Source organism: Heterobasidion irregulare (assembly GCF_000320585.1).
Source record: "Heterobasidion irregulare TC 32-1 unplaced genomic scaffold scaffold_04, whole genome shotgun sequence".
In the NCBI taxonomy this organism is placed as follows: Eukaryota; Fungi; Basidiomycota; class Agaricomycetes; order Russulales; family Bondarzewiaceae; genus Heterobasidion; species Heterobasidion irregulare.
In genome coordinates, this window is record NW_009258200.1 from 1912956 (window position 1) to 1935045 (window position 22090).

General features: G+C 54.3%; 9 protein-coding genes across 9 annotated transcripts; 4 read left to right on the forward strand and 5 right to left on the reverse strand.

Moving 5' to 3' along the window:
• Nucleotides 1-380: 380 nt before the first annotated feature.
• On the reverse strand, nt 381-1691 carry HETIRDRAFT_315667 (uncharacterized protein; the record flags this gene model as incomplete). The annotated part of the gene is made up of 3 exons (XM_009547074.1): nt 381-1080; nt 1136-1373; nt 1430-1691. The coding sequence occupies 3 exons, from the start codon at nt 1689-1691 to the stop codon at nt 381-383; spliced, it is 1200 nt and encodes a 399-aa protein (XP_009545369.1).
• Nucleotides 1692-2633: 942 nt separating this feature from the next.
• On the forward strand, nt 2634-4409 carry HETIRDRAFT_474233 (uncharacterized protein; the record flags this gene model as incomplete). Its single annotated transcript, XM_009547075.1, has 7 exons — nt 2634-2786; nt 2848-3045; nt 3107-3190; nt 3239-3357; nt 3410-3423; nt 3479-4104; nt 4153-4409. The coding sequence occupies 6 exons, from the start codon at nt 2634-2636 to the stop codon at nt 4063-4065; spliced, it is 1155 nt and encodes a 384-aa protein (XP_009545370.1). The 3' UTR covers nt 4066-4104; nt 4153-4409.
• Nucleotides 4410-4520: 111 nt separating this feature from the next.
• HETIRDRAFT_417083 (uncharacterized protein) lies at nt 4521-4799 on the reverse strand (the record flags this gene model as incomplete). The annotated part of the gene is made up of 1 exon (XM_009547076.1): nt 4521-4799. The coding sequence occupies one exon, from the start codon at nt 4797-4799 to the stop codon at nt 4521-4523; it is 279 nt and encodes a 92-aa protein (XP_009545371.1).
• Nucleotides 4800-5024: 225 nt separating this feature from the next.
• Nucleotides 5025-6085, reverse strand: HETIRDRAFT_163496 (uncharacterized protein; the record flags this gene model as incomplete). Its single annotated transcript, XM_009547077.1, has 6 exons — nt 5025-5149; nt 5209-5320; nt 5377-5523; nt 5579-5674; nt 5725-5800; nt 5850-6085. 6 exons carry the CDS (start codon nt 6083-6085, stop codon nt 5025-5027), a joined length of 792 nt encoding a protein of 263 aa, XP_009545372.1.
• Nucleotides 6086-6310: 225 nt separating this feature from the next.
• HETIRDRAFT_474236 (uncharacterized protein) lies at nt 6311-8118 on the reverse strand (the record flags this gene model as incomplete). Its single annotated transcript, XM_009547078.1, has 6 exons — nt 6311-7001; nt 7073-7686; nt 7770-7829; nt 7882-7932; nt 7994-8005; nt 8071-8118. 6 exons carry the CDS (start codon nt 8116-8118, stop codon nt 6311-6313), a joined length of 1476 nt encoding a protein of 491 aa, XP_009545373.1.
• A 613-nt stretch (nt 8119-8731) lies between these two features.
• Nucleotides 8732-11945, reverse strand: HETIRDRAFT_433775 (uncharacterized protein). The gene has a single exon (XM_009547079.1). It carries the CDS (start codon nt 11808-11810, stop codon nt 8988-8990), a length of 2823 nt encoding a protein of 940 aa, XP_009545374.1. The 5' UTR covers nt 11811-11945; the 3' UTR covers nt 8732-8987.
• Nucleotides 11946-12611: 666 nt separating this feature from the next.
• On the forward strand, nt 12612-13267 carry HETIRDRAFT_316224 (uncharacterized protein; the record flags this gene model as incomplete). The annotated part of the gene is made up of 4 exons (XM_009547080.1): nt 12612-12825; nt 12894-12984; nt 13035-13153; nt 13215-13267. 4 exons carry the CDS (start codon nt 12612-12614, stop codon nt 13265-13267), a joined length of 477 nt encoding a protein of 158 aa, XP_009545375.1.
• Nucleotides 13268-15596: 2329 nt separating this feature from the next.
• Nucleotides 15597-18049, forward strand: HETIRDRAFT_316497 (uncharacterized protein; the record flags this gene model as incomplete). Its single annotated transcript, XM_009547081.1, has 4 exons — nt 15597-16230; nt 16314-16459; nt 16516-17883; nt 17975-18049. 4 exons carry the CDS (start codon nt 15597-15599, stop codon nt 18047-18049), a joined length of 2223 nt encoding a protein of 740 aa, XP_009545376.1.
• An 835-nt stretch (nt 18050-18884) lies between these two features.
• Nucleotides 18885-21821, forward strand: HETIRDRAFT_126409 (H+/Ca2+ exchanger Vxc1-like protein; the record flags this gene model as incomplete). Its single annotated transcript, XM_009547082.1, has 18 exons — nt 18885-19179; nt 19241-19275; nt 19331-19376; nt 19431-19462; nt 19527-19601; nt 19818-19863; nt 20216-20242; nt 20294-20359; nt 20422-20579; nt 20647-20668; nt 20731-20948; nt 21019-21136; nt 21198-21274; nt 21328-21350; nt 21405-21490; nt 21548-21613; nt 21671-21712; nt 21781-21821. The coding sequence occupies 18 exons, from the start codon at nt 18885-18887 to the stop codon at nt 21819-21821; spliced, it is 1473 nt and encodes a 490-aa protein (XP_009545377.1).
• Between the last annotated feature and the right edge of the window lie 269 nt (nt 21822-22090).

Below are 22090 nucleotides of genomic sequence, written 5' to 3' on the forward strand. Positions count from 1 at the left end.
AAACTGAATTTGGTGTGTTATCGTCTGTCCGATGAACAAGGTCATAAGCTTCAGAGGTTGATTTTGGTTGAGCACTGGGTCAGAAAAGACGAAATATCTTGACTAACCAGACAGATGAGCTCTCATATGACCTGTCACCGCACTGACTAGCCTAGGATCAACCGGAGGAGTACCCGACCCCATCACGTTTTGAAGCATATGATTTCATTCTCGCGCGAGCTATAAATTATGATTTACAGAATTTGGAAACACATCGCGCCTGGGGTTCTACAACATGGCTGTAAATAGGGTTTGTGAAGAAAAATGAACCCAAAAGACTGCAAGAATTGGAAAAATTCGTAATGGTATACACACCGAACGCCCCGGTGGGAAGTCAAGATTTAGCCATCGTATTGCGGAGGCGACTCGTCTAATGCAGCCCATGTACGCTGAGTTTGGAGGATCTCCATCCTAACGCGCAATTCCGCTACCTCGTTCCGCAGATCGGTGTCAGCTCCCGAGGCGTCTGCCCGCAGATCAGCCTCCCCCAAGGCGGTACGTGCCTGTGTAGACGTAGGTGTGGATGATGTTGGGAATGTGACGTCTGATATCTGTTGCGTGTGTCCGGGATTCGATCGTGGATGTTTCGCCTCCAGTCGAACGGCAGCGGCTCGCGCTTGCATCGTCGCATTTCCTGCGGATATGGTGCTAGAACTTGACGAGTCTGTGGCACCAAGGTTCGGATCGTGTGCCGTGTATGATGTTACCGGCAGGCTTCGGTACGGGTACGAAGTGTTCCCACCAGAGTCCGAAGGTAATGGAGAGGGTGGTAGAAGATTGTGCGTGAGTGGCTCGATCTGCATCTTGGAGTCATCGTGGACGTAGACATGGGGTGACATGCGTCGTCGTAAACAGAACAATAGGAGGGCGGCGACAACGCCGACGACGGCTAAGCCGCCGACAACACCACCCACGATAGGGCCGACGGACGTGGTCTTTTTGGAATGGTCTACTGAGGGTGCAGGGGTCGAGCTTAAAGGTTGGACGGACGCAGTCGAAGAGGTAGAAGTGGCAGAGCTCGTGGCAGGATCCGTGTCAACTCTGAACCGAGTTGTCAGGCGTCCAGACCTCGTTGGGAAAGCAGTAGGGCACTCACGTGTAGACCAAGTAATCAAAGAGAAATATTGTCTGATTGGTATTGCCTGTAGTGCTCATAACCAACTGATGAGATCCGTTCTTCAACCCATCCTTGGAAAATATGGGGTGGTCATATTGATAGCCTCCAAAAGTTGCAGGCGGAACGTAGACGAAATTCCCCACATCAGATCCATCGATATTGAACGTCAGATTGGTGAGAACATATGACAGGACTGCATAAGCGTATACAGCAGTTCCTAGAGAGGACGCCTTCATTCGACACAGGCGCATACACGCACTATAAAAAACTCACCAGTGAAGGAAACTGTCACCGTGCGCTGCTCAGCATCACCTGGAAAATGGGTAGTATCGTGCCAAGTATGGTTGAACACCAGCGCTTTGTCTAACGTCGCGACACAGCCATCGCAAGTGGCTCCTTGAGTCCATCCTGCTATAGGCAAGAATGTAATGGGAGCAACGCCTGTCGACGGATCCGGACCTGCCTCATCGTCGATCGTTTTGTTTACGAGAGCAGCCTGAACGACTGGCAGGAGTAGAAGGAACCATGGCCGCATGGGAGCAGTACTGCGATCAAACCAAAGCGAATGATACCCCACAAAGAGAAGAGGAGGTGGTCAAGTCTCAGAGTATGAAGTTCGAGGATATAGGCAGATTTAGATCCGCAACACTGCGATGGTTTATTTATTGGGCCGAAACGCTGTTGGTTGATGGAGGTCGTGACGCAAGGGACCGATGACTTGACGTTGCTTGACGTCTATTTTAAACACCTCGGAGATGCTTTCCTCTTCTCTAGCCCTTTCAACACCAGATTCTGTGACCTATATAAAAGATCTTGATATGGTCGTCACAGGGCGATTCATCCGTACAGGATAGGCCAATACAACTATGTGCGCGCCTGGCATTCTGTCGACCGAATATGGATTTTTGAAAGCGCTGTAGCGCTCGCGCCTATGTACTCTGCAAATCAGCAAAGAGAATCACCATAAATGGAAGACTGACCCGGATAGCGTGTCTTATGGTCTGCCGAGGCTAAGCGCCAAGCGCCGAGCAACAATCGGTTGAATAGGAGAAAATGGTGCATTTATTGGGCGCATCAAACGAATTAATGAGGTTCGGTAAGCACGCCCTTCTACCTTCGGATGCTGCTACAGAGTCGTTGTTCCGAGCCCCGATGACTTGTGAATGTCATAGGAATGTTGGCCGACCTCATGCGCATGTGGGGGCGAGACTGCCTCGTCAAAATTTAGCGGCGGCGTGGTAGAATCGAACTCGGAGCACACTGGTAATGGGCGCCTGTTACTAGCCTCGTGATTACTAGGCAAGATGGGCCGTCGGACTTCTAATAACTGAGGCTCGTTTTCGTCGGAGTCGTTACGGCCGGGGGAGCCGCGTATGCTCTGTACCAAGGGAGCCCTTGTCGGAGCAGCGGAATTTGTACTGGCCGTTTGTGTCCGAGCCTAAGAATAGACGCCCTTCCTCACACTCCGTACTAATACATGATGGCTCCTGCTAGTAAAGCAAAAGCAGCGGGGGTCAGCGCTTCCTCGTTTTTCGACCTCAAAGCTCAGCTCGCTAAACGAGAAGAAGAGGTCTTAGAGAACAAGGCTGCAGGTAAGGTTGCGGCGGGCGCTGTTCAGCGGCGGGATAAGGTACGCTCGACCTACCAGCTCTCGTCTGTCCTTCAACTTGCACCTTAAGCACGCGACATAGAAAATATCACAATGGGCCCGCCAAAACAAGGGCGTCAAGTCGCGCGCCGCTCGAGATATTGAACTGGAAGCGGTCGATGAGCCAACTTTGGAGTCTGCACGCGCCGCTCTCGAGCGAAAAGCGAAGATTTACGACAAGTTGATGAAAGGGAAGTCTGGTGGACTCACAGACAAACAATTTGACATGCTCTTAGTCGACGTACGTCCAATCCCATTCTCATCATATAGACACGATATACGAACTGACCTTTAGACGGCAGTTCGATTCTAAACCTATGGCAAATTTCGGATCCGACAGCGAGGACATAGATGAATCTTTGACTGTACCCGAACCATTAGATGAGGTACGCTCTCGCCATGCATTATTCGTGCCTCACTTGATAATTTGATAGGCTGATCCAGTCATCGAATATGAAGATGAATTTGGTCGGATGCGCACAGCGCCCCGTTCTGAGGTGCCGCGGCATCTATTACCTCGTAATGTGAAGGGTGGAGATGGTGACGGTGACGAGTAAGCAATGCTGAATATCCTGCCAGTGATCTCTTGCTGATTTTTGTGTCAGAGGATATGTCATAGGTGAGTTTACCTTCTTCGGATTTCCAATGATTAATTTACATCAAGATGATCGTAGAGAATCCCGTCAATTTCTTTCCTGTCTACGAGCCTTCTGCCGAACGCACTGCAGCCATCGACGAAGCTCTAGCAGAAGGGAATAAACCACTAAATACTCATTATGATTCGACGCGTGAAGTGCGTGCTAAGGGAGCTGGGTTTTACCAGTTTTCCGCAGACGAAGAAACCAGGAAGAAGCAGATGGAGGAGCTGCTTGCGGCGAGAGGGGAAACAGAGCGGAACAGGGAAGACTTGGGGGCTGTTGACTTGAAACCTGGAGAGGTGGATGGACTGCAGGCTAGTGGTCACGGACTGAAAGGTCGAGCTACAGAGAAGCGGAAGAGGGAATTGGAGGAACGGAGACTGCTGCTGGACGCGAAGAGGCGGAAGGGGAAAGGCAAGGCGGAGGACCAGAGGCTCTCTCAACCAATACCTCCTTCACCATCCATGGACGAGGGAACGAAACCACCAACGGTCACTGACCCTTTCGTAGCCTTGGAGGCCCAGAGGCCCAAACCATATGGCAGCACCGCCGGATCAATCGACACTGATGCCTTCCTGGCTGATATAGAACAAACCATCTTCAAAGGACGAAGACCATCATAGGACTTTATTTGAGTATCCCGCTTGGTGCATCTACGACATGTACGTCCTCAAGTATCCTTTGATGTTCATTCTGACATCGCCTCATAGTATGCGACACCTCACCAGCCTCACAATCCACGCCCGCTTCGTGGAAGCTCCGCCAGTCCCGCATACTTTTCTTCAAACCTATCATGACTCCTCTGGTAATCGTCAGTAGGAGGTGTATCAAGTTGGCAATGAGTGGTATCATGTATGGGACAGAGCTGAGAATATGTAACATGTCTCGACGCCTACGGTAGGACGTTCGTTAATAGCGGTGATCCAGTACGGGTCGACATTAGGGACTATCGCACACGTTCTCATACATTCGTGAGGGCCTTGTGATAACCCGACGAATCACACTTTAAGCACTGTGGCAGTTCTCGAACACAAGCTGACCGCACAACTCACCTTCGTCAATCGAGTCAGCATTTCCTTCACCCGCCCGAAACCGGGCAAATCACTGCAACCTCTTCTCCGCCCTTCAAGACGACCTTGCTGATATCATCAACCATCTCCGCATCCACACTCCACTGACTGCCTTCGAGGACCTTGTCCAAAGGCGTGTTGGGATGGCGAGATACGAGGAGGGATGGAAGCGATGATAAAGTAAAAGGGTCGGTGGTAGGTGGTAACGGGATGCGCTCAGAAGTCAGCCCCGTCGCTGTTGATGCAGCTGCAAAGTATAAAACCGTGATCTCCCTCGTATTTGACATAGTGGAAAGGTTCAAGGTGATGGTGTGTGGAAAGATAAGATAAAGCACATTAGATCGGGGAATCTCTCGCGTGTCACACAATTGTCCACTTGATCGAGCTTCAGCGCTTCAGCTAGTAAGCTACATGATCCACCTACGCAGTCCCTTTCAACGAGAGATCGATGACCAGGGTGGGTATGTTCTAATATAGCAACAAGAAATACAAACGCCGCGCTCATCTTGCTCTCATATTGTCTTCAGTTCTGCGCACCACCATATAGGTCTCGAAGTTTTTATCCACACCGTGTCCTCTTCCTGAACGAGATGATTGGAAGTCGACATCAAGCCATCGAAGCCAGAAACATGGTCGGCTGAAGCTCTGTCATCAGAACATGGCTTGCGGAGAATCAAAAAGAAAGACAGAGCGCACATAGATTCCAACGCAGGCCTGACGTCGACAGAACGGTGGAGTCCACGCCCACGGGAAGCAGACCACACGTCGGACCCAAAGCGGAATGAGGGATTGAGATGTAATGTTCGCCCTAGTGAGCCCAAGGCCAATCAAAAACCAACCTGTTGCAAGCACGGTGGTGCGTACCTCGTCAAGAACCCATCCAACATTCTCGTCTGTCACAGCAAAGACCCGCCGGCTTGATTTTCGCAGCTTGTGAAGGTACGACAAGGTGTGGATCGTTTGGTCCAACCGTCCGGATAGACCACCAAGCAGAATGATGTCGTACGTCTCCTGAGTCCCAAGCAGTTAGTGCTTTTGTATGAGATATCAAGAAGTCGTGCCTTACCTGCTTACCCTCCTTCCGCTCTTTCTCCTCCAAACTGGATACGCATTTCATCAAGTCCGTCGAGTCTTGGTCGTGATCTTGAACCACTGGGATGCCCTTCAGCGTGATGAGAAACTCTGAGTGATTAGTGTGAAAAGCAGACATGCCTTCATTGCGTAGTATTGTTGCACATCATCGCGAAGAGAGTCCAAATCCCCCTTCACGAGGTCGGGCAGATGAAGCCTGCACGTAGTCAAAAAAGGCTCTCTGGGGAAAACTTCGTAAGGCTCACGACCTCCGTTCTTCTGCTGCCTCATCAGAGGCGAAAAGATCGAATAGCCTATTCGCCCCGCCATCAGCACAACAGCGCCATGACGTAGATTGCCATAGTCGAGAGAAGAGAGACTCGGAGAAAGGTTGGTTCAAAATGATCAGCGCGCGGTTTCCAGTAGAATCGGATATTTCTGCTTCGGAGAGAGGGAGAAGAAATGGTGTGGACCAATGCTTTGCCTGAGAATCAGATGACATCGGGAGAACGTCGAAGGCAACCACTTCGCCAAGCACTGACTAGAACACAGGTGACGTCATATACTCGTTTATGAGGGATATCTTGCGCTCTCGACAAAGCAACAAAGCAATGATACCTCAAAACAACATAGGATTGTGCACTAGACCTAAAACAAAAAGACGAAAAAAAATACAGAGCAACGTACAGTACAACAAAAACATGCATGAAAGATCGCGCGCGTCGTGTCAACCCTGATTCTTCCTCCAAGAGGAGAAGCTCAAGGCCCCAACAACCCCTACGACGAGCAAAGCCGTGCCTGCGCCCACCAACCCCGGTAAGTATAGATACCAGGTATTGTCAAGCTCCTCCATCGCGGAACGCTTCGAATCATCAAAGATACCCACGTCTCCCTTCTGCCGGCGCTTCTGCCTTGGATGCGTCCTACTTACACGATCTTCCACAGGAGGATTCACCTCTATGGTCGGCATCTGGAGGGTAACGTCGCTCGTGCTCTCCCGGAGCACATCCTCGCCTTCAGACGGGAGTAACGGGACGTCAAGGCTCGGGTGCAGATTATGCGCGCGCTGGAAATAGCGTCGCGATATCTCGCGGTCTCGTTTCCACGCCGCTGTCACTCCTTCCGCGCCGCTCCCGACGGACTGCGATTGCGGCGGCAAGCGGATGGAAGAAAGAGGAGAGTAGGCAGTGGAGAGTAGCGCGGAAGCGGTGCCTTCCAAGTAGAGGAGGCCAGCCTCGAGGTATAGCTGTGCAAGCCCAAGCGGCCCTCCCAAGCACTGAGCATAATAAGCAGACGTTCCTGGCACTACGGGCGTCTCAGGGTCTTTGAGAGTGTCATCAGAGGTCAGGTGCAGAGGAACGTAGTGAGTAACCAGCCTGATTGCGGCGGACGGTAGGTGTGCTTGATGCCAAGCTCGTCTGTTTACAAAAGAGTAAGACATGTCCTCGTTGTGAAAATCGGGAAATGCTATTCAAGAGGAGACGCTTACAGTAGATATTCGAAAGCAGATTCCTTGTCTTGACGAATGTCAAAGAGGTCGAAAGCGAGGAGGACTAGACTCGTAGGATCCATGTTGTATGTCTGCTCGAGATCCGTGCTCAGGCCTGTAGGGCTGGGATGACAGGGAGAGAGCGTCTCTGGCACAGGGCCGACGATCATCGATGGCCAGATGACAGAATCTGCCTTTTCAAGATGTATGGTCAAGAGCCTCCCAGAAGTGGAAGCATGCAACGACTCTGACGACGAAAAAGACGATGCTAGGCTGAGGGACACATTTCGGGGCGACACTGCTCGAAACGTGTTCCGCCTGGATTGCTGGCGTTGCACGGTGGCGAACCCCACACGCTCGTCTGCGGAAGACGAGACGGGCGAGGAGAGTGCAGGCGATGACGCCAGGAACTCCTCCGTGTCAGAGGTGGGGCCGCTTCCCACAGACGCAGCAAAGCTGCTCGATATATCAGGGTCCGAGACGAAAGCGTAGGAAGAGCGCGTCGAGACCGTCGAGGTGGTCGAGGTCGTGCGCTCGCGGAGTGACAGCCGCGACGCGTGTGACTCTAGCTGCCATACGGAACTGGCAATATCGACATTTCCGTACAATCGACCCTAGACCATGATGTGAGTCCCGAGGAACAGAGCAGAGACCGAGGAGCAGAACAGAGAATGCGTGGAATGAGGGTCTCACATACCTTCACAACAGGTGGTTGGCCTCTGACTCCCGCGACCAAGTGATTGCGTTCGATGGTCACCTGCAAATGCGGGTTGGCGTTCTGCGACGCTCCACGTCGAAGTGCCACACACCTGTACTTCTTCGTCCGGAGTCTCATACGGCACTAGCAGCAACACAGTAGCCTAGGTGATGAGGGCGCGGATGAGTCGAGGCATTGGGATTCAATTCCACGGCTCACTTCACCTGGTCATGCGACTGCAGCGCTCAGGACATGCGTTAGCGAGCAAGCAACACCGTGGCCCACGCAGCATGCCACTCACCTGGTGCCATGAATAGGAATAGCTGGGATATTCTTGCGACCAATTCATCCCCGGATGCGAGGCTTTACTGCGTGAATATTCTTGTGATAGTCAACGCAATGAATAGACCGTCGGTCTTAAGCTCAGCCCTGCTGCTGTAGCAATTCCGCTTGACTCGCCTGTGACCATGTGTCAGACTCAAGCCGCACGCTGCCGTACGTCAGTGCGGTGAGGTTACCTAATCAGACCGCCGGAGAAAGCCGGATTGAAACCCAGCGGTGTATCGTTTTAGGAGACTTGGTGCAGGCGAAACATATCTCAAAACATATGGCTCGACATTTCAATAGACAAGTGGCGTTCGAGATCTCTGTACACAGCCTCAACACTTCCATGATTGAATGAAATTTCTGGCTAAAACCCAAGTCGATCGACATATTGGTTCAGGCGTATCCTTTTGGTGACCCCCGTCCAAGCAAGTCCGCGCTCCTCATTATGCATCTCTATACGATAGATGTGCCAAGAGATCGCTCGAGGAAAGCAGTGTCGTAAAATACTACAGGAAAGTATGATATTCGATGATAGGCAATGAACGAAACGAATGTAAATGAACGACGACCCACGACGGCGACCTGAACCACATGCAAGAATGGAACCCTGAATCGACCAAGCGCTCAAACGAAGAAGATGAAGAAGCGGGTTCATTAACGGCGCCATGGGGGTAGTGGGATACTGGACATGCACGATTCAAAAGTCGAGGGTAAGATGGAGAGGAGGAGAAACAGAAAGATCATACGAGCGGGGTATATACGAAATAATAAGGAATATAAATGCTTAAAAATCTACAAAGCCGGGCAGGTCAGGCAGGGCGCGTCAACTGCGTGTGTCGTGTGTTGGACCTGTTGCCAATTTAATCTGTCCAGACCTGACCCGCTACAGCGTCACGTCCGTGCCGTCACCTTTGCTGTCCTCGCGATCCGGATCAGCCTGTCCCGCTCTGCCTCCATGTGCTGAATCAACAGCCCATCGAGCCGTTTCAACGACTCGGTCTCTCGCTCGCTCCTAGACGCCCTGCCTGGCGACGTCGCAGGGCGCTTGGAGGTAGTCGCAGCGGACGTGGACGGCCTCGCCGGGACAGCGGCCGAGGCGGTGGGTAGGGGTGGGGTCACCGAACGAGAGAGCTGATGGAGATCGAGGTTCGAGACGCCCTGCTCGCCCTTCATCCGCTTGAAGTACGGCGTGCGTGGTGGGATGTTCCCCACCGGACGCCGCTCCTCCAGGTCGAAGGTCCGCGCAGGAGACCGAGGCATGGGCGAGTTCACCATCGACGAGGCCGAGGACGAGACGTACGGCGTCGAATGGTTGCCGAGCCGCATGATCGACGTCTGTGCAGGTAACGGCGGCATCAGGTTGGCGGTGTCGACGCCAACGCCGGTATGCCCGTGCGCGCTGGAATACACCGATGGCGCGGCGATCCCATCGTCTGAAAACTCCGACTCCGAGCTGTCGTCTAGATCATCCATCGCGTTGGGGTGCGTCTGGATGTGGTCGAAGAAATCGATCGAGGAGTCGGTGGGTGGCGCGCTGCGTATTGACTGTGGTATCGGCGACGTCGGGATGTGCAACGTCGTGGGGATGGTGTTGCCCCGGCGTTCCGCGATAAGGAACTGTCGAGAAGGAGTAGGAAAGGGAGGAGTTATGGGCTCCGGGGCATGGATCTCGATAGACTCAGGCGCAGAAGCGTACGCGGAGTGCCCGGGATCTGACGACGTAAACGATGGACGGGGAGACGAGGACAGCTGCGACCTTGCGCGCTGCGACATGGTACGTGGAGGTGGAGAAAGGATCGTAGCGCTGAGGGATGAAGAGGCGCGAGGAGGCGGGCTCATGTTGACTTGACGAAGCGTTTGCTGGACAGAGGTTGCACTGGATGCTGACGGACTGTTCATCGCAGTCGTGACATTGATTGCATAGCGTGGCATGGGGGGAGGGAGATGCTCAGACTCAAAGAGAGCGTCTTGAAATGCGGACACGGTAGGGGAAGGTTGGGAGTACTCTGACAGGGAAGGCCGACTGGGCAAGGTGCTCGCGAAAGAAGTCCTCGGGACAGTGCCGTCTTCAGACTGCTTCTGTTCAGACATGACATCGCGCTCGTCGCTTGAGTAATGAGACCCGCTCGTCAAACTGTTGATGACACGATGCATGGTATGGGGTAAGGCACGTGGCTCTCTCGACGGAGGTGAAATGCGGTCTTCGCCCAAAGGGTGCCATGATGGAAGCGGCGGGCTCACTACGCTTCTTCCCGCCCGGAGACCCATTTCGTGCAAATGATGAAGCGTAGGAGAGGACACCACCTGGCGAACCCCGCGCGAAGCGGAGGAAGATCTGCTGGACACTCCAATGTGCTCCTCGCTCGTGTAGGGTAAATCCGACTGAGAAAGTGAGTAGATGGGGTTGATGATCTGCTTGCGTGGGGGAGGGGCAAGCGGGTGAGCGGGGGCCGACGGGGTCTCCGCGCGTCTTGGAACGTCGTTTCTGCCTTGGGCCAGGAAAGAGCGGGCCTCCTTTGGGATCGGAGGCCGGCGAGAATTTCTGCCCGCCGTAGAGGGTCGGCTGTCAGTACCGGTGGCTTGAACTAAGGCTTCTGGCTCAACGATCCTCTGCTCCAAATTGCGCCTCGGCGTGCCCGTCACTGCCGGTTGAATGTATGCCCGATCGGCGCTACCCGTCGAGGATCTAGGAGGCGTCGATAAAGCGGGCGACGCAAGCATGGAGGATGTGCCCGGGGAGTTGAGCGAGTGGCCCACGGCTGCGTGCAAAAGTGCCTTGCGCCAGTCGTCGTCGGTGTCGGTGGACCAGATCCCCGGGCTCGCGGGAGGCAAGCGCTCGGCCAGGAGCGCCGCGCCTACAGAGTCCTCTATGCCCAATCCGTGCACATTCGACGCCTGGACCGCGAAGGGAGAATCAGCAGAGGGCGGCGGCACGTCTACAGAGTCGGTCGGATCGATGACGTCGTCGCTGACGTCCGCCTTATCTCGCTGCATCTCCCCCGACCTGCGCCCTTCCCCACGCGACTTGATCTCCTGCTCTGCCTGCCTGGCCGCGACCACGAGATCGTCCATTTTTTCGCGGACGACGGCGACCCTTGTGACACGCTCCTGCGGCCGGACGAGGGCCGAGGCAGGCGAGTGCGGCAGCGTGTATGCGTGGGGACGTGCAGTCCACCCTGAAGCAGTAATGGAATCGGACGTCGTCCTGAGGACAGGCGTGCGATCTTCCGCCGACGTCGCCAGCGGAGATCCCGGCTTCGATCGAGCCTTTCCAACACGGAAGAGGTCGAAGAATGCAGGCGCGGAGGATTTGCTCTGTTTCTTTGGCAGGGCTGCAGACATGGGTGCGAGGTCGGAGGGCTTCGGCTTCGAGTGTGCCGGCGGCAGAAAGTAGCTATTGTTCATGAGGAGACGGAGGCGATAGGAGACATCGTCGACGTTGAAGCTCCTGTAGTCGTCGCCTGACTCGTCGGGGTCAACCGAAGCGATGCGGTGGTCTGGGAAAAGGTCGACCAGCGAGCGTGGAGAGGGGGGCGAATCTGTCCCCGAAGTGGTAGAGACGGAGAACGGATAGATTGAGGACGAGGTCCCGGACATGATGGAGTCGCGGACGCGCTGTCGCGCATCGCGGAATGAAGTGTAAGGGGGCATAGGGTGGGAGCGACTGTGGTTTGAAAAGAGCGGGCTGGTGGGCGGCGAGGATTCTGAGAGCATGGACAGGCGATAGGCTTCCCGAGGGACACTGGAGCAGCGTTTGCGCGCTCGTGACTAGAGGGACGGTCGTTCAGAAGCCGTGCCGCAATCTCAAATAGGAGGGAGAGCACGTACGGTGGAGCCCTCCGCAGCTTCTTCATCGCGAGACACCCGCCCTCGACTAATTAGGTCCACATCATCGACCGTTCGGCGACCTGGCCCTGTGGTCGGCCACGGCATCGGTTCGTCGTCGACATCGTATGTAAGCTCGACGGGCGAAGTGGTGAATCTCATCGGCGAGCGTGGGGGTCGAACAGGGACGTCTTGTGCGCTGACAGCTGCAAAGGGAGTGTCGGGCACGGGAGGGACGTCCTCGAGGAGCCTTGTTGGGGTCACTGGGGGAGGCGGTGTATTCGGGCCGCCGGACCTGTTCCTCCTGGCAGAGGCGTTGGATGTGACTGTCTTGGAGCGGGCTCTTATGCGCGGCTGGCGTGTGAGGGAACAATTGCTGCTGGACGTCGCGTTGCTCTGGATGGAATTGGACCGCAAGACGGCGGGACGGGTGAGGGGACCGGGGTCAAAGACAGGATAGGACGAGGACGAGGACGCCATCATGGGCGGACCTCGATGCTCGACGCTGGACGAGACAGGCAACCTGCAAGACGTCTTTCGCGTCGCTACGTCCATCACGTGCACACACCCCCTCCGGAGTGACAGCCAGCAAACTCCCCGCCCGTCTAACGCGTTTCTCCCTCCCCCGCTCACGTCCCTCCACACGAATCTCCGAGAGGTGCCGCCCACTCCCCCTGCAACTCCCATACCATGTTCGGCCCCGCCCTTTTCTCTCGTAGGTTCCCCATCTCATCCGCCATTGCTCACCTCGCCTCAATTCCCAAAGTCATCCCTCAGACAGCGGGCTTGCTCCCAAAGTGGCAGCTCCTCGTCGGCGTCGTCGCCGTCCTCAACACCCTCCAGAACTTCCTCACCCTCAAGTTTACCCGCCGCATCTATAACGCAGTCCCTCCCGCACAGCCAGGTACGGCTTGCCCAATGTTTATCCCCGTTTTAGGCCCGGCAGTTCAACTCGCGCGCTTCTACGTCCAGTCACCGCACTCCAGGCCCGTACATTCGCCGTGTGGACCCTGACGTCTGCCGTCGTGCGCGTCTACGCCGCATACCACATTCAAAACAAAGTGTACGTCCAAGTGTTTTCCATAGCCTCTCGCGTTGACGTAAATCTCAAAGGATATATGACATGGCTCTCATGACGTACCTCATCGCCTTCGCCCACTTCAGCTCAGAGATCTTCATCTTCCGCACCGCGAAGATTGGTCCTCCTGTATTGAGCCCTTGTATTGTTGCGAGTGAGCTGATATGTGCAATTTGTGCATACGAGGCGGAACTGACCCACAACGTCTTCGCTAGCAACATCGCTCGTGTGGATGATCTCGCAGTATGATTTCTACGTCAAAAACTGATCGCCCCCGTCCGGTCTGCCGTTGATCGAATGCTATTCGGCCCCACGGCCTGCTGGCCGTGGTCCTCTTCGGGCCTCCAGTGTCGTTCCTCGTGATGGTCTCATGTTTTCTTTCCCACTGTCGTCCTTTTATTTACTTACCGCATCTAAAATTACATCGTCACGTATAGATCTCTAATTATACCATCTCTTGTTATGCGCTCCTTCTGCGCCTTGTCGCTGGAACTTGCGTTCGGATCCTGCTTGTCAAGTTAGATGGGGATCCTCGGGTGCTCTGCAGCATCGATTAGACCAAATGTCCCAACTTGGACTACGAAACATCGAGCCGTCAACTCCCGACTTTCATCAGCCCCCGTTTCTGTTGTCAGTGGGGTTTTCGCTTCATCACGGAAAAACCCGGATTGGTTTCGCAAGTATTGCGCCTTTGTGTTGGCGCAACAAGGGAGCTCAGCGTTTCATACTGATTTCAGCAACTCGACCGCAGTCTCTGTCGAAATCCCTGCGTTGGGTGTCCTGCAATGTCAAGCACCGCCGGTGCTTCCTTCAACATTCTTCGATGGGGAATGCTCCTCAGGCCATACAGCTCGTCGGCTAGGCGCGCGCCAAAATCTCTTCATTAGCCGAAGTCTCGCTCGAACATCAAGCCCTGCAGGTCAAGTCAATGGCTGCGTTCGGTTCGGATCTAGGTTGAGTGCATGTGCGTCCGACGGCTGTGGGCGACAGAGTTCAGGGCCTTCTGTAAACAAAGTTCGTGGGCAACCTTAAACGTCCGGACCTTCTCATTTGTTTCAAGTCCGTCAACGCCGATTGGTGATGGGGGCAAGGCGCCATCTCATCAGCAGCACGGCACATGGCATCATCCCGTTCGAGAGCGACGAGAACGACATGTGTTGAGGGCATGTGTCCCCGCTACGCGCCCGTCTTTGCGACATCACTACAAGAGGCACGCGATACACGTAACGCGTTACCCCGGTCGATTTCCCGACCCCGAGACTCTTAGGCTGGGGCAGTGCTGGGGCTCTAAATCTGGAGAGAAGACCGTGTCAGAGGGTGCAGAGGGCTCGGGAGCACGCAGGCTCGAGGATTTTCAAATGGGCTAAAACGGGTGCCGCGACGTGTGACCTCCCCTTGCGATGGCGCGAAACGGGGGCGGGCAGAGCGCCAAGGTGATAGCCTCAGGATGGATATCCTCAGGTGGTCTGCGTTGGGAGGGCAGGCGGGTCAGCGGGTGCGCGACGCGCGTCGATCGCCTACTTATTATGTGACGGAGAGAGATTTCAAACGGTGCATCTTGTCATCTGCGAGGCTGCCAAAAGCTGGTGCGTGGTGAACTGCTCGTACGGAAGGGCCAACGGCCGAGACTTGCCGTAGCGGCTCGGAGGCGGTTCGGCTTACCAGGTCCAGAATTTTCGAGGGGAGAAGACCTCCATGGTCGAGGACGGAGAGGGTTTGGTCGTGGCGCTATACAAGGCGCTATATTTGGAGATATTCAAAAACTCCCGGACGGTCGAGAATGACTGTTCGTGAGATGCTCACAAATGTAGAATGGGCTCCGGGGTTGTGCAATCTCGCGCGAGGCGGTCTTCGAGCCATGCAATAGAGGCAACCGAGATTAAAGATCACTTTAGCGCCAGGTAATTGGAGGTCGGCTGTTGAATGACAAGAGGTAGCGACAAGCCGAAGCATCCTAGCGGCATATGTCGTGATTCTACGAGAGCTCTGAGCAACGATGTGTGTCAAGCGGGGCGCACTTTTGCCCTGTCACAGGCCAGAACGCGTTTTTTTATGAATAAAGTGCGGGGCATGGGAGGAGAACGAGCGCAGAGTGCGTGCGACTGGGCAATGCTGATAGGATAACGTAGACTTGGCAGAAAAATGTGTGAGCACGCTAGGACGCAGGTGGGTGGCGCACTGTGGTGGCGAAGGGTGAAACCAACGCGTTCGTGCATCACGTGTGTAACATCACTCGCTGGCATTTTCGTGAATGGCACGTTCGAAATACGCATCCCTTTTTGCGTCCGCATCGAGGATGCACGGTGGGTTTCGTGTTCATCGGCCGGATGATATTTGGGGAAGGGCCGAAAATAAAGTGAAGGGAGAGTAGGGTAAGCTAAAGTACCGCCACGGTTCCTTGCGTTCTACCCCGCATTTGAGATGCGATCTACACGTGGCCAGGTTGCCGGACCCGCCTATATAGGACCCGTGCGTCTCATCCAACTCACCCCGACCCATCTCCTGCGACCTTCCTCTCTCTGCCAGTACATCTCCGTCGACTGCAACAACTCCAGACGCCAGAACAACCAACCACCGGTGCCAGAACGTGTCTACTAATGACATCCTGTGTCAACTCGTACCCTCCTGAACTCCTCTCTACCATCTGTGCCCATGTCTTTGCCGCCGGCCAACCCTCATCCATACCGTCCCTAGACCCCCTCTTCCTACAAGAAGCTGGGGTACCCTCGTCCCTTCCCTCCTCGTACCCGCCCGCTAACTGGCCCGAACCTGTAGCTCGCCGCGCCCTCGCCAACCTCTCCCTTGTCAGTCGCGCATGGTCCGAAGCGGCCAAGCCCTGGCTATGGCGCAAGATCGAGGTCCGGCTGCCCCGCAGCTGGCTTTCTCTCGTAGAGGAGATTGCCGGCGACGAGGACGAAGAGGCGAACGTAGAGCAGGCAGCGCTCGTCGTCGACCGGAGCATCTCGGAGGCGGCCAAAGCTGCACTCGCGATGCGTACGGCGACCGGAGAAGAGCCGGACCAGGACGCAGCGATGAAGCTGAAAGAGAGCATCCTCGAATCCCTGAGTGGCCCTGATAGCTCTATTCCACCGGAACTGCTTTCCCCACCCGCGTCGCGAGATCCGAGTCCTAGACGCGCGAAGAGCAAATCACCGGCGCGATGGAAACTCATGCGCTCGATTTCAGACGCTGTGCAGGACCTTATGGGTCGCGACGAGAACGGGATGTACGGTACGTCTTTCCGGAATGCCTTGGGCGGCATGAATTGCTGTTTTCTGACAGCTGCAATTTCTTTGGGTCTCGGTATGGCTCAGTCCCCGCCGTGCATGATCCGCGACCTGGTCGCTATGTGCGTCATCTTGACTTCAACCACTTTCGGACGATTGGCATGCGCCGCTCTGTTGAAGAGGGCGTCAACAGCCGTTTTGTGACGGGTGGACGTCTCGAAGCAGTGCTCAAGGTACGTCCCATGTGAATATTCCATGTCTCGTGACTAACTTCCGCATCCGAATCAAGGAAACCCCGAACCTCACCGTCTTCGGCGCGACAGAGTACATGGATGGTGCACTGACCTTGCCAGTGATCAAAGAACTATTCATGCGCGGTGCACCCTCTCGAGGGCGCGGACAGCCTCTCCGAGGTCGCGGTCTTGTTATCGAGGATCCGAACGATGTCGAGGCCGAGGACAATGCGAGGCGGCGGGAGTGCAAGGAGATCGAGGCTGTCGACCTCACGGGTTGCGTCAGCGTCGTTTTTGTCAATGCCTTGACGGAGTTCGTCAACGAGCTCTTGCTACCTGTTGCTGAACCAGATTCGTCTTTCGTCGAGGACGAGGATGCGAGATCTCATATGGAGCGCGGCCGGTCTAGTCGATCGTCTAGATCATCACGGCATCTAGACGAGCCCGTGTCTTTTCCAGGTCTTCAGCGTCTGAGTCTCCGCGGTGCCAAGTCCATCCCGCCAGCCATCCTTAACCCATTCGTCCTCGCGTTTCCCTCCCTCACGCATCTTGACCTGTCTTGCACGCGCGTGACTCCCGATTTTTTGAATGTGCTCGGACTATCGCAGACTGTCCGACTACGCTCGCTCTCTTTGGGACGCTGCATTCGTTTGACAGGTGAAAGCATTCGCGACTTTCTCGTCTCAGCCCCAGCAGTTCGTGACTTGACGGAATTGAACCTCTATGGGGATGGCACGTTCCCTTGTCCCCTCTCGTCATCGGAGCTGCATGACGTCCTCACAAGTGCCCCGTGTTTCACTTCTGGGGAGCTACTCTACCTGGACCTGTCCAGCGCTCAACTGACCCCGGAGCTCTTCGAAGTGACGGCCCCGCAGCCGAAGCTGAGGTCATTGGGCCTGTCATCCATCCCTCACTTAAAGCTTGATGCCATCGTCAACTTTATCAAAACGAAGACTCCTCAGGTCGAGGTCGTCACTCTTGTAGGCACGTCACCTGACTTAGGCTACGGCGAAGGTGCAGGAACGCAACGAGGGTCTGCGCGCAAAGCTCCCATTGTGCTCCATGCACAGTTCATTCGCCCATTGTGCACGCCTCCGTTCTCTTTTAGCATTTCTGGAAACAAGTCTGCGCAGGATGCTCCGACCCGGCTCCGCGTGATCGAGCTTGCGACCCCGCTGTTGGCGAGCTTGGGTGCTGGCGCGGAGTCGTGGAGGATCATCAAGTCGAAGGGCGGCCGTGGGTGGTATGTGGACACGGCTACTGGGTGGGTTGCGCAACCGCGCGCGGAAGGGCTGGCGTCGGAGGTGCCCGTGTGGAGGCGGGATCTGGCAAAGGTGCACCCTTGGAGGGAGGCGTTGGAAACCCTCGCGGACGCGAACGGCAACGTGGGCAGTGGCGTTGGGTGGCACGCAAGGAAAATGGAGGTGAGTGCGAGGCTGGGAGATGACAGCTTCTTCTCTTCCTTTACCTGATCTCGCAGCCCACGTTCAACGCTAATATATTGTTCCATAATAGGTACTCCATGGGCACGGTCTCCTGGGGCGTGAAGATGGGCTGTATGGCGCGGTCTCATTTGCGTACCAAGGATAATGGGGCACCGCCGCAGCGCTTTTTTGCGCGGGATACGTACTGTCTTGTTCTCGAGGCTTGATAGGAAAAACACACGAACAGCGCGTACTGCGCAGTGCGCACGGCTTTCCTGCGAGCTCTTTTTCTAATGCTGTGTATCTCGGATACCACTATTCCACGTACCGAGATACTAACGTGGAAGGGAGAAAAGTGCTGCTGGGCTTCGATTTCGCCTCAATTTGTTGGGTTTTATTTGCTTCGATTGTTATTTTTTTCTGCTTTGTACTTCCATTTACTCATCTCTAATTATCACTTGTACAGTAGTAGGAAGGGGTTTACGGCGGTCGCTTTGACAAATGAAAGACAATTGTCGGCACTGTTTGCTGCTTTGAGTTTGCTTGTGTCGATCAGATGCTGTGCGGCGGCGCTACAGACTGCGGGCCGCGTCGGCTGATTGGATATCGGCATGGACCCACATTGTGGCGAGAGCGTTGTCCCCCACCTGTTGTGACTGGAAAAACACTGCACTCAGGCCCTTGTATGGCTGTGTAGCAGAAGCGAGAGTTGGCGGTTGAGAAAAGCGCAGACAGGCGGCGCTGCAGGCTCGTATATGTTGTTATTTGAATGTCCGCCGCACCACCTGTGAAAGCCACGGTCTCAAAGCTTTCGCCACGCAGTGGCAGTGGGGCATCCTCGGTAACATATAAACATCAGCGCTCCGCTCCTTTAATCCCCCCAACAACCGTTCCGTGTCTTCCCCTTCCGTCCATTCGATTCCCTTGACGAGTGAGTCTCCGCTACCCCAAATCATCTATTGGATATAGGTTGACCACCCCTGCCCCTGCGCGTAGCATTCATGTCCAGCAACTCTCATCTTGTGTATTCCGCCGTTCCTCCCCCTTCCACAGAGACATCCGCGCCTCTGACAGCTCATATGGCCGACGGATCCTCGATTCGCTCACGCCAAAGTGTTCCTGCTGACGCGCCTGCCATACCGGGAGTGGGTACTACTGCACAAGATGACCGGCCGTCGTTTCGATCGGGGAGGCGGGCATGGGTGAGGGCCTTCATCCGTCGGCATAGGCCCCAAAGACCTGTCGGAGATGCTCCTACGGCGTGGAGAAGTATAATGGCCGTAGTAACCTCGTCCTGTGAGATCAACGCCTTCGGTTGTGACCGCATCAATGCTCACCGCACTCTCCCCCCCCAAAGATATCAACATCCTGCTCATCTTCATTCCGGTTTCTGTACGTCCGTTCATACATTCTGATGGTAAGTTGGGTAACCTTGACACCCTTATAGTGGGCCATGCACTTTGCCAACATGTCGGACACTCTCATTTTCGTCTGTAAGTCCACTCTCTATCTCCTCAACTGCAACCCTGTGGCTAATCTTAATTTAGTCTCATTTTTGGCCATCATCCCGCTCGCAAAGGTATTTTTCTATGACTCCACTTGTTCCACTCACACCCATTGAATGACGATTGGTATCCACTTAGCTCCTCGCGTTTGCCACTGATGAGCTTTCATTACGCGTTGGTCAAACGTTGGCAGGTCTCCTTAACGCGACACTCGTGAGTTTCATCCCACCATCCTCTCCCTTACCCCTCTCTTTTGGACCCTGAACTGATTGAACGCCGTTTCCTCCAGGGTAACGCGTGCGTATCCCCGGCTTTTTCCACCCGTTCTAATCTCACGTAAATATTTGATCAGCGTGGAACTGATTGTAGCGGCAAGTACCTCTCCTCGCATCATAACAATAGGGTCTCATAGTCTTGGCTTTGATATAGATCATCGCCCTTACTCAATGCAAGCTGCGCATCGTTCAGTCTTCCCGTGAGTGTCCTTGCCCTTCATTTATCACAATTTCCATCTGTGGCATGATGCGCGGCCACCGTGGACCAGAAGTGTCACCGAAGCATTCCCGTTCTGCTTCCGCATTGTCATGCTCCCTTACAGCTGTATGCCCCAAATTAGACGTCTGGCAACACGTCTCAGCATCGTGGCATAAAGGCAGGAATCTTCTACACGCACGCAAACATTTGAACTTGCCTGTTTGAGATTGCCACGGTGAACCGGGGTTGGGGCTGCTCCTGCCATTTCGGCGCTGATGGCGCTTCTTCCCTTGATCGTGCGGGTTTTGAATTCTTTTACTGACGATGACGTCGCCATCTGTTCACAATCGTAGTGGTCGGCTCGATCCTCAGCAATCTGCGTAAGCCGCTGCTCCCTCCGTGCGCACGCCCCCTCTAATCCTCACGTGTAGTACTCGTCCTTGGAATGTGCTTCTTCGCCGGAGGTACCCGCTTTTCCGAACAAGGCTTTGGGATCAGTGCGTTACCCTCCATATATCTCTGATGACCCTGGTTTTTGACCGCTTCCGTATTCAATCAGGCGCCACACAGCTTAATTCGTCTTTATTGACCGTGAGCGTCATTGGTGTGTTGCTCCCGGCTGCGTTCCATATGGCTGTTACGCCGGACACCAGCACAGAGACCGACCCGCTCACGAATGCAGAGGAGAGAGCTGATCTTCTGAAACTGTCTCACGGAGTGCGCCCATCTCTATCTCGTTAGACATGAGCATTTCTCATCTCAGAAAACCTCCCTTCATCTTTAGGTGGCTATCGTATTGTTGTTCAGTGCGTTCCTCATTTGTCTACACTGTCCTTGTTTTTCTTACCACGATGGTCCCGTCGATCAGTCTACGGCAGCTACCTTGTATTCCAGCTGTTTTCGCACAAGAACTTGTACGAGGACGACCACCCCAACGTCCAGAAATCGGTTGCCTACAATCGTCATCCGGAGAGGAAAGAGTCTGTCGCTGATGTCGAGGCGCGCGCGCAAGAGAAAGAGCAAGAAGAGGAAAAGCCCCAAATGAGCGTGACTGTTACCGTCGCCCTTCTAGTCATTGTCACGGTGGTATGTTAATTTCTTCGTTTTCCTGGTCGTTCGCGAGGTATCAATTATCTTTCTTCACTTTGACTTGTAGCTCGTCGCCGTCACTGCCGAGTTCCTCGTCGATTCAATCGATGGATTGACGGCCAAGGGAGCCGTCTCGGAGGAGTTTGTTGGTCTTATTTTGTTGCCAATTGTTGGAAACGCTGCGGGTGAGCACATTGTCTGCCAGTATATTCTACGTCAAACTTACTCAGCTAATGATTCGTGCAGAGCATGTCACCGCTGTCACCGTGTCAGTCAAGGACAAGCTCACACTGAGTTTGGGCGTCGCGGTTGGGTCAAGTATCGTAAGTACCCCCCGGTTGTTATTTTTGCATGACACTCATTCCGCTTTTTGCAGCAAATTGCCCTTTTCGTCATTCCGTGAGTATCGCTTGAGAGCTCACTTGCTTCCTGAACTCACACAATATTCAACAGCTTCATCGTGACCCTTGCATGGATGATGGGCAAGCCATTGACACTTCTCTTTGATCCTTACGAGTCTATTGTCCTCTTCCTTGCTGGTACGCACTTGTTCTGTCCCTCTTCCCACTAAGTAACCGACCTCATTGTCCACGCAGTCTTGACCGTCAACTACATCGTGCAAGACGGAAAGTCAAATTGGCTAGAGGGGATGATTCTCATGTGTCAGTGATCCTCTCAATCCATGACTTGACTCAAACTGACGCGACGGATGCGAACAGGTCTATATGTCATTGTCGCCATCACATTCTGGTTCTACCCTGGTAAGTCCGAATTGAAGCACCATATCTCGCACTGTACAAGGTACTGAGCCGTGTTCGCGCTTATTCAGGATCTCAACAGAACGCATTCATCTACACATCGTGTTCTTGATTTATGTGCCGCATTTCTTTTCATACTCTTCTTCATCTTCACATGACCTGGCAGCTTTTTTCATGCCTCCATTGGGAAGTGGGAAGTGAATGCTAATGTTGGTATGTAGCGAGCTGTGAGGTCACGATATCTTGTCTTCCCGATTGTGCTATTCACTCATTACGACGGGTTCATGGACTGTCTCCTATTGCGTATTGTCCTTCGTTTAGATTAATTTTATACCCCGCAAAGAAAATCAGATACGATGTCCTGGGCAGTGTTGATACTCA

Excerpts from the sequence above, each read along its gene's own strand:
- HETIRDRAFT_433775 (XM_009547079.1), bottom strand. The coding sequence starts at position 11,810 with ATGCTCTCAGAATCCTCGCCGCCCACCAGCCCGCTCTTTTCAAACCAC.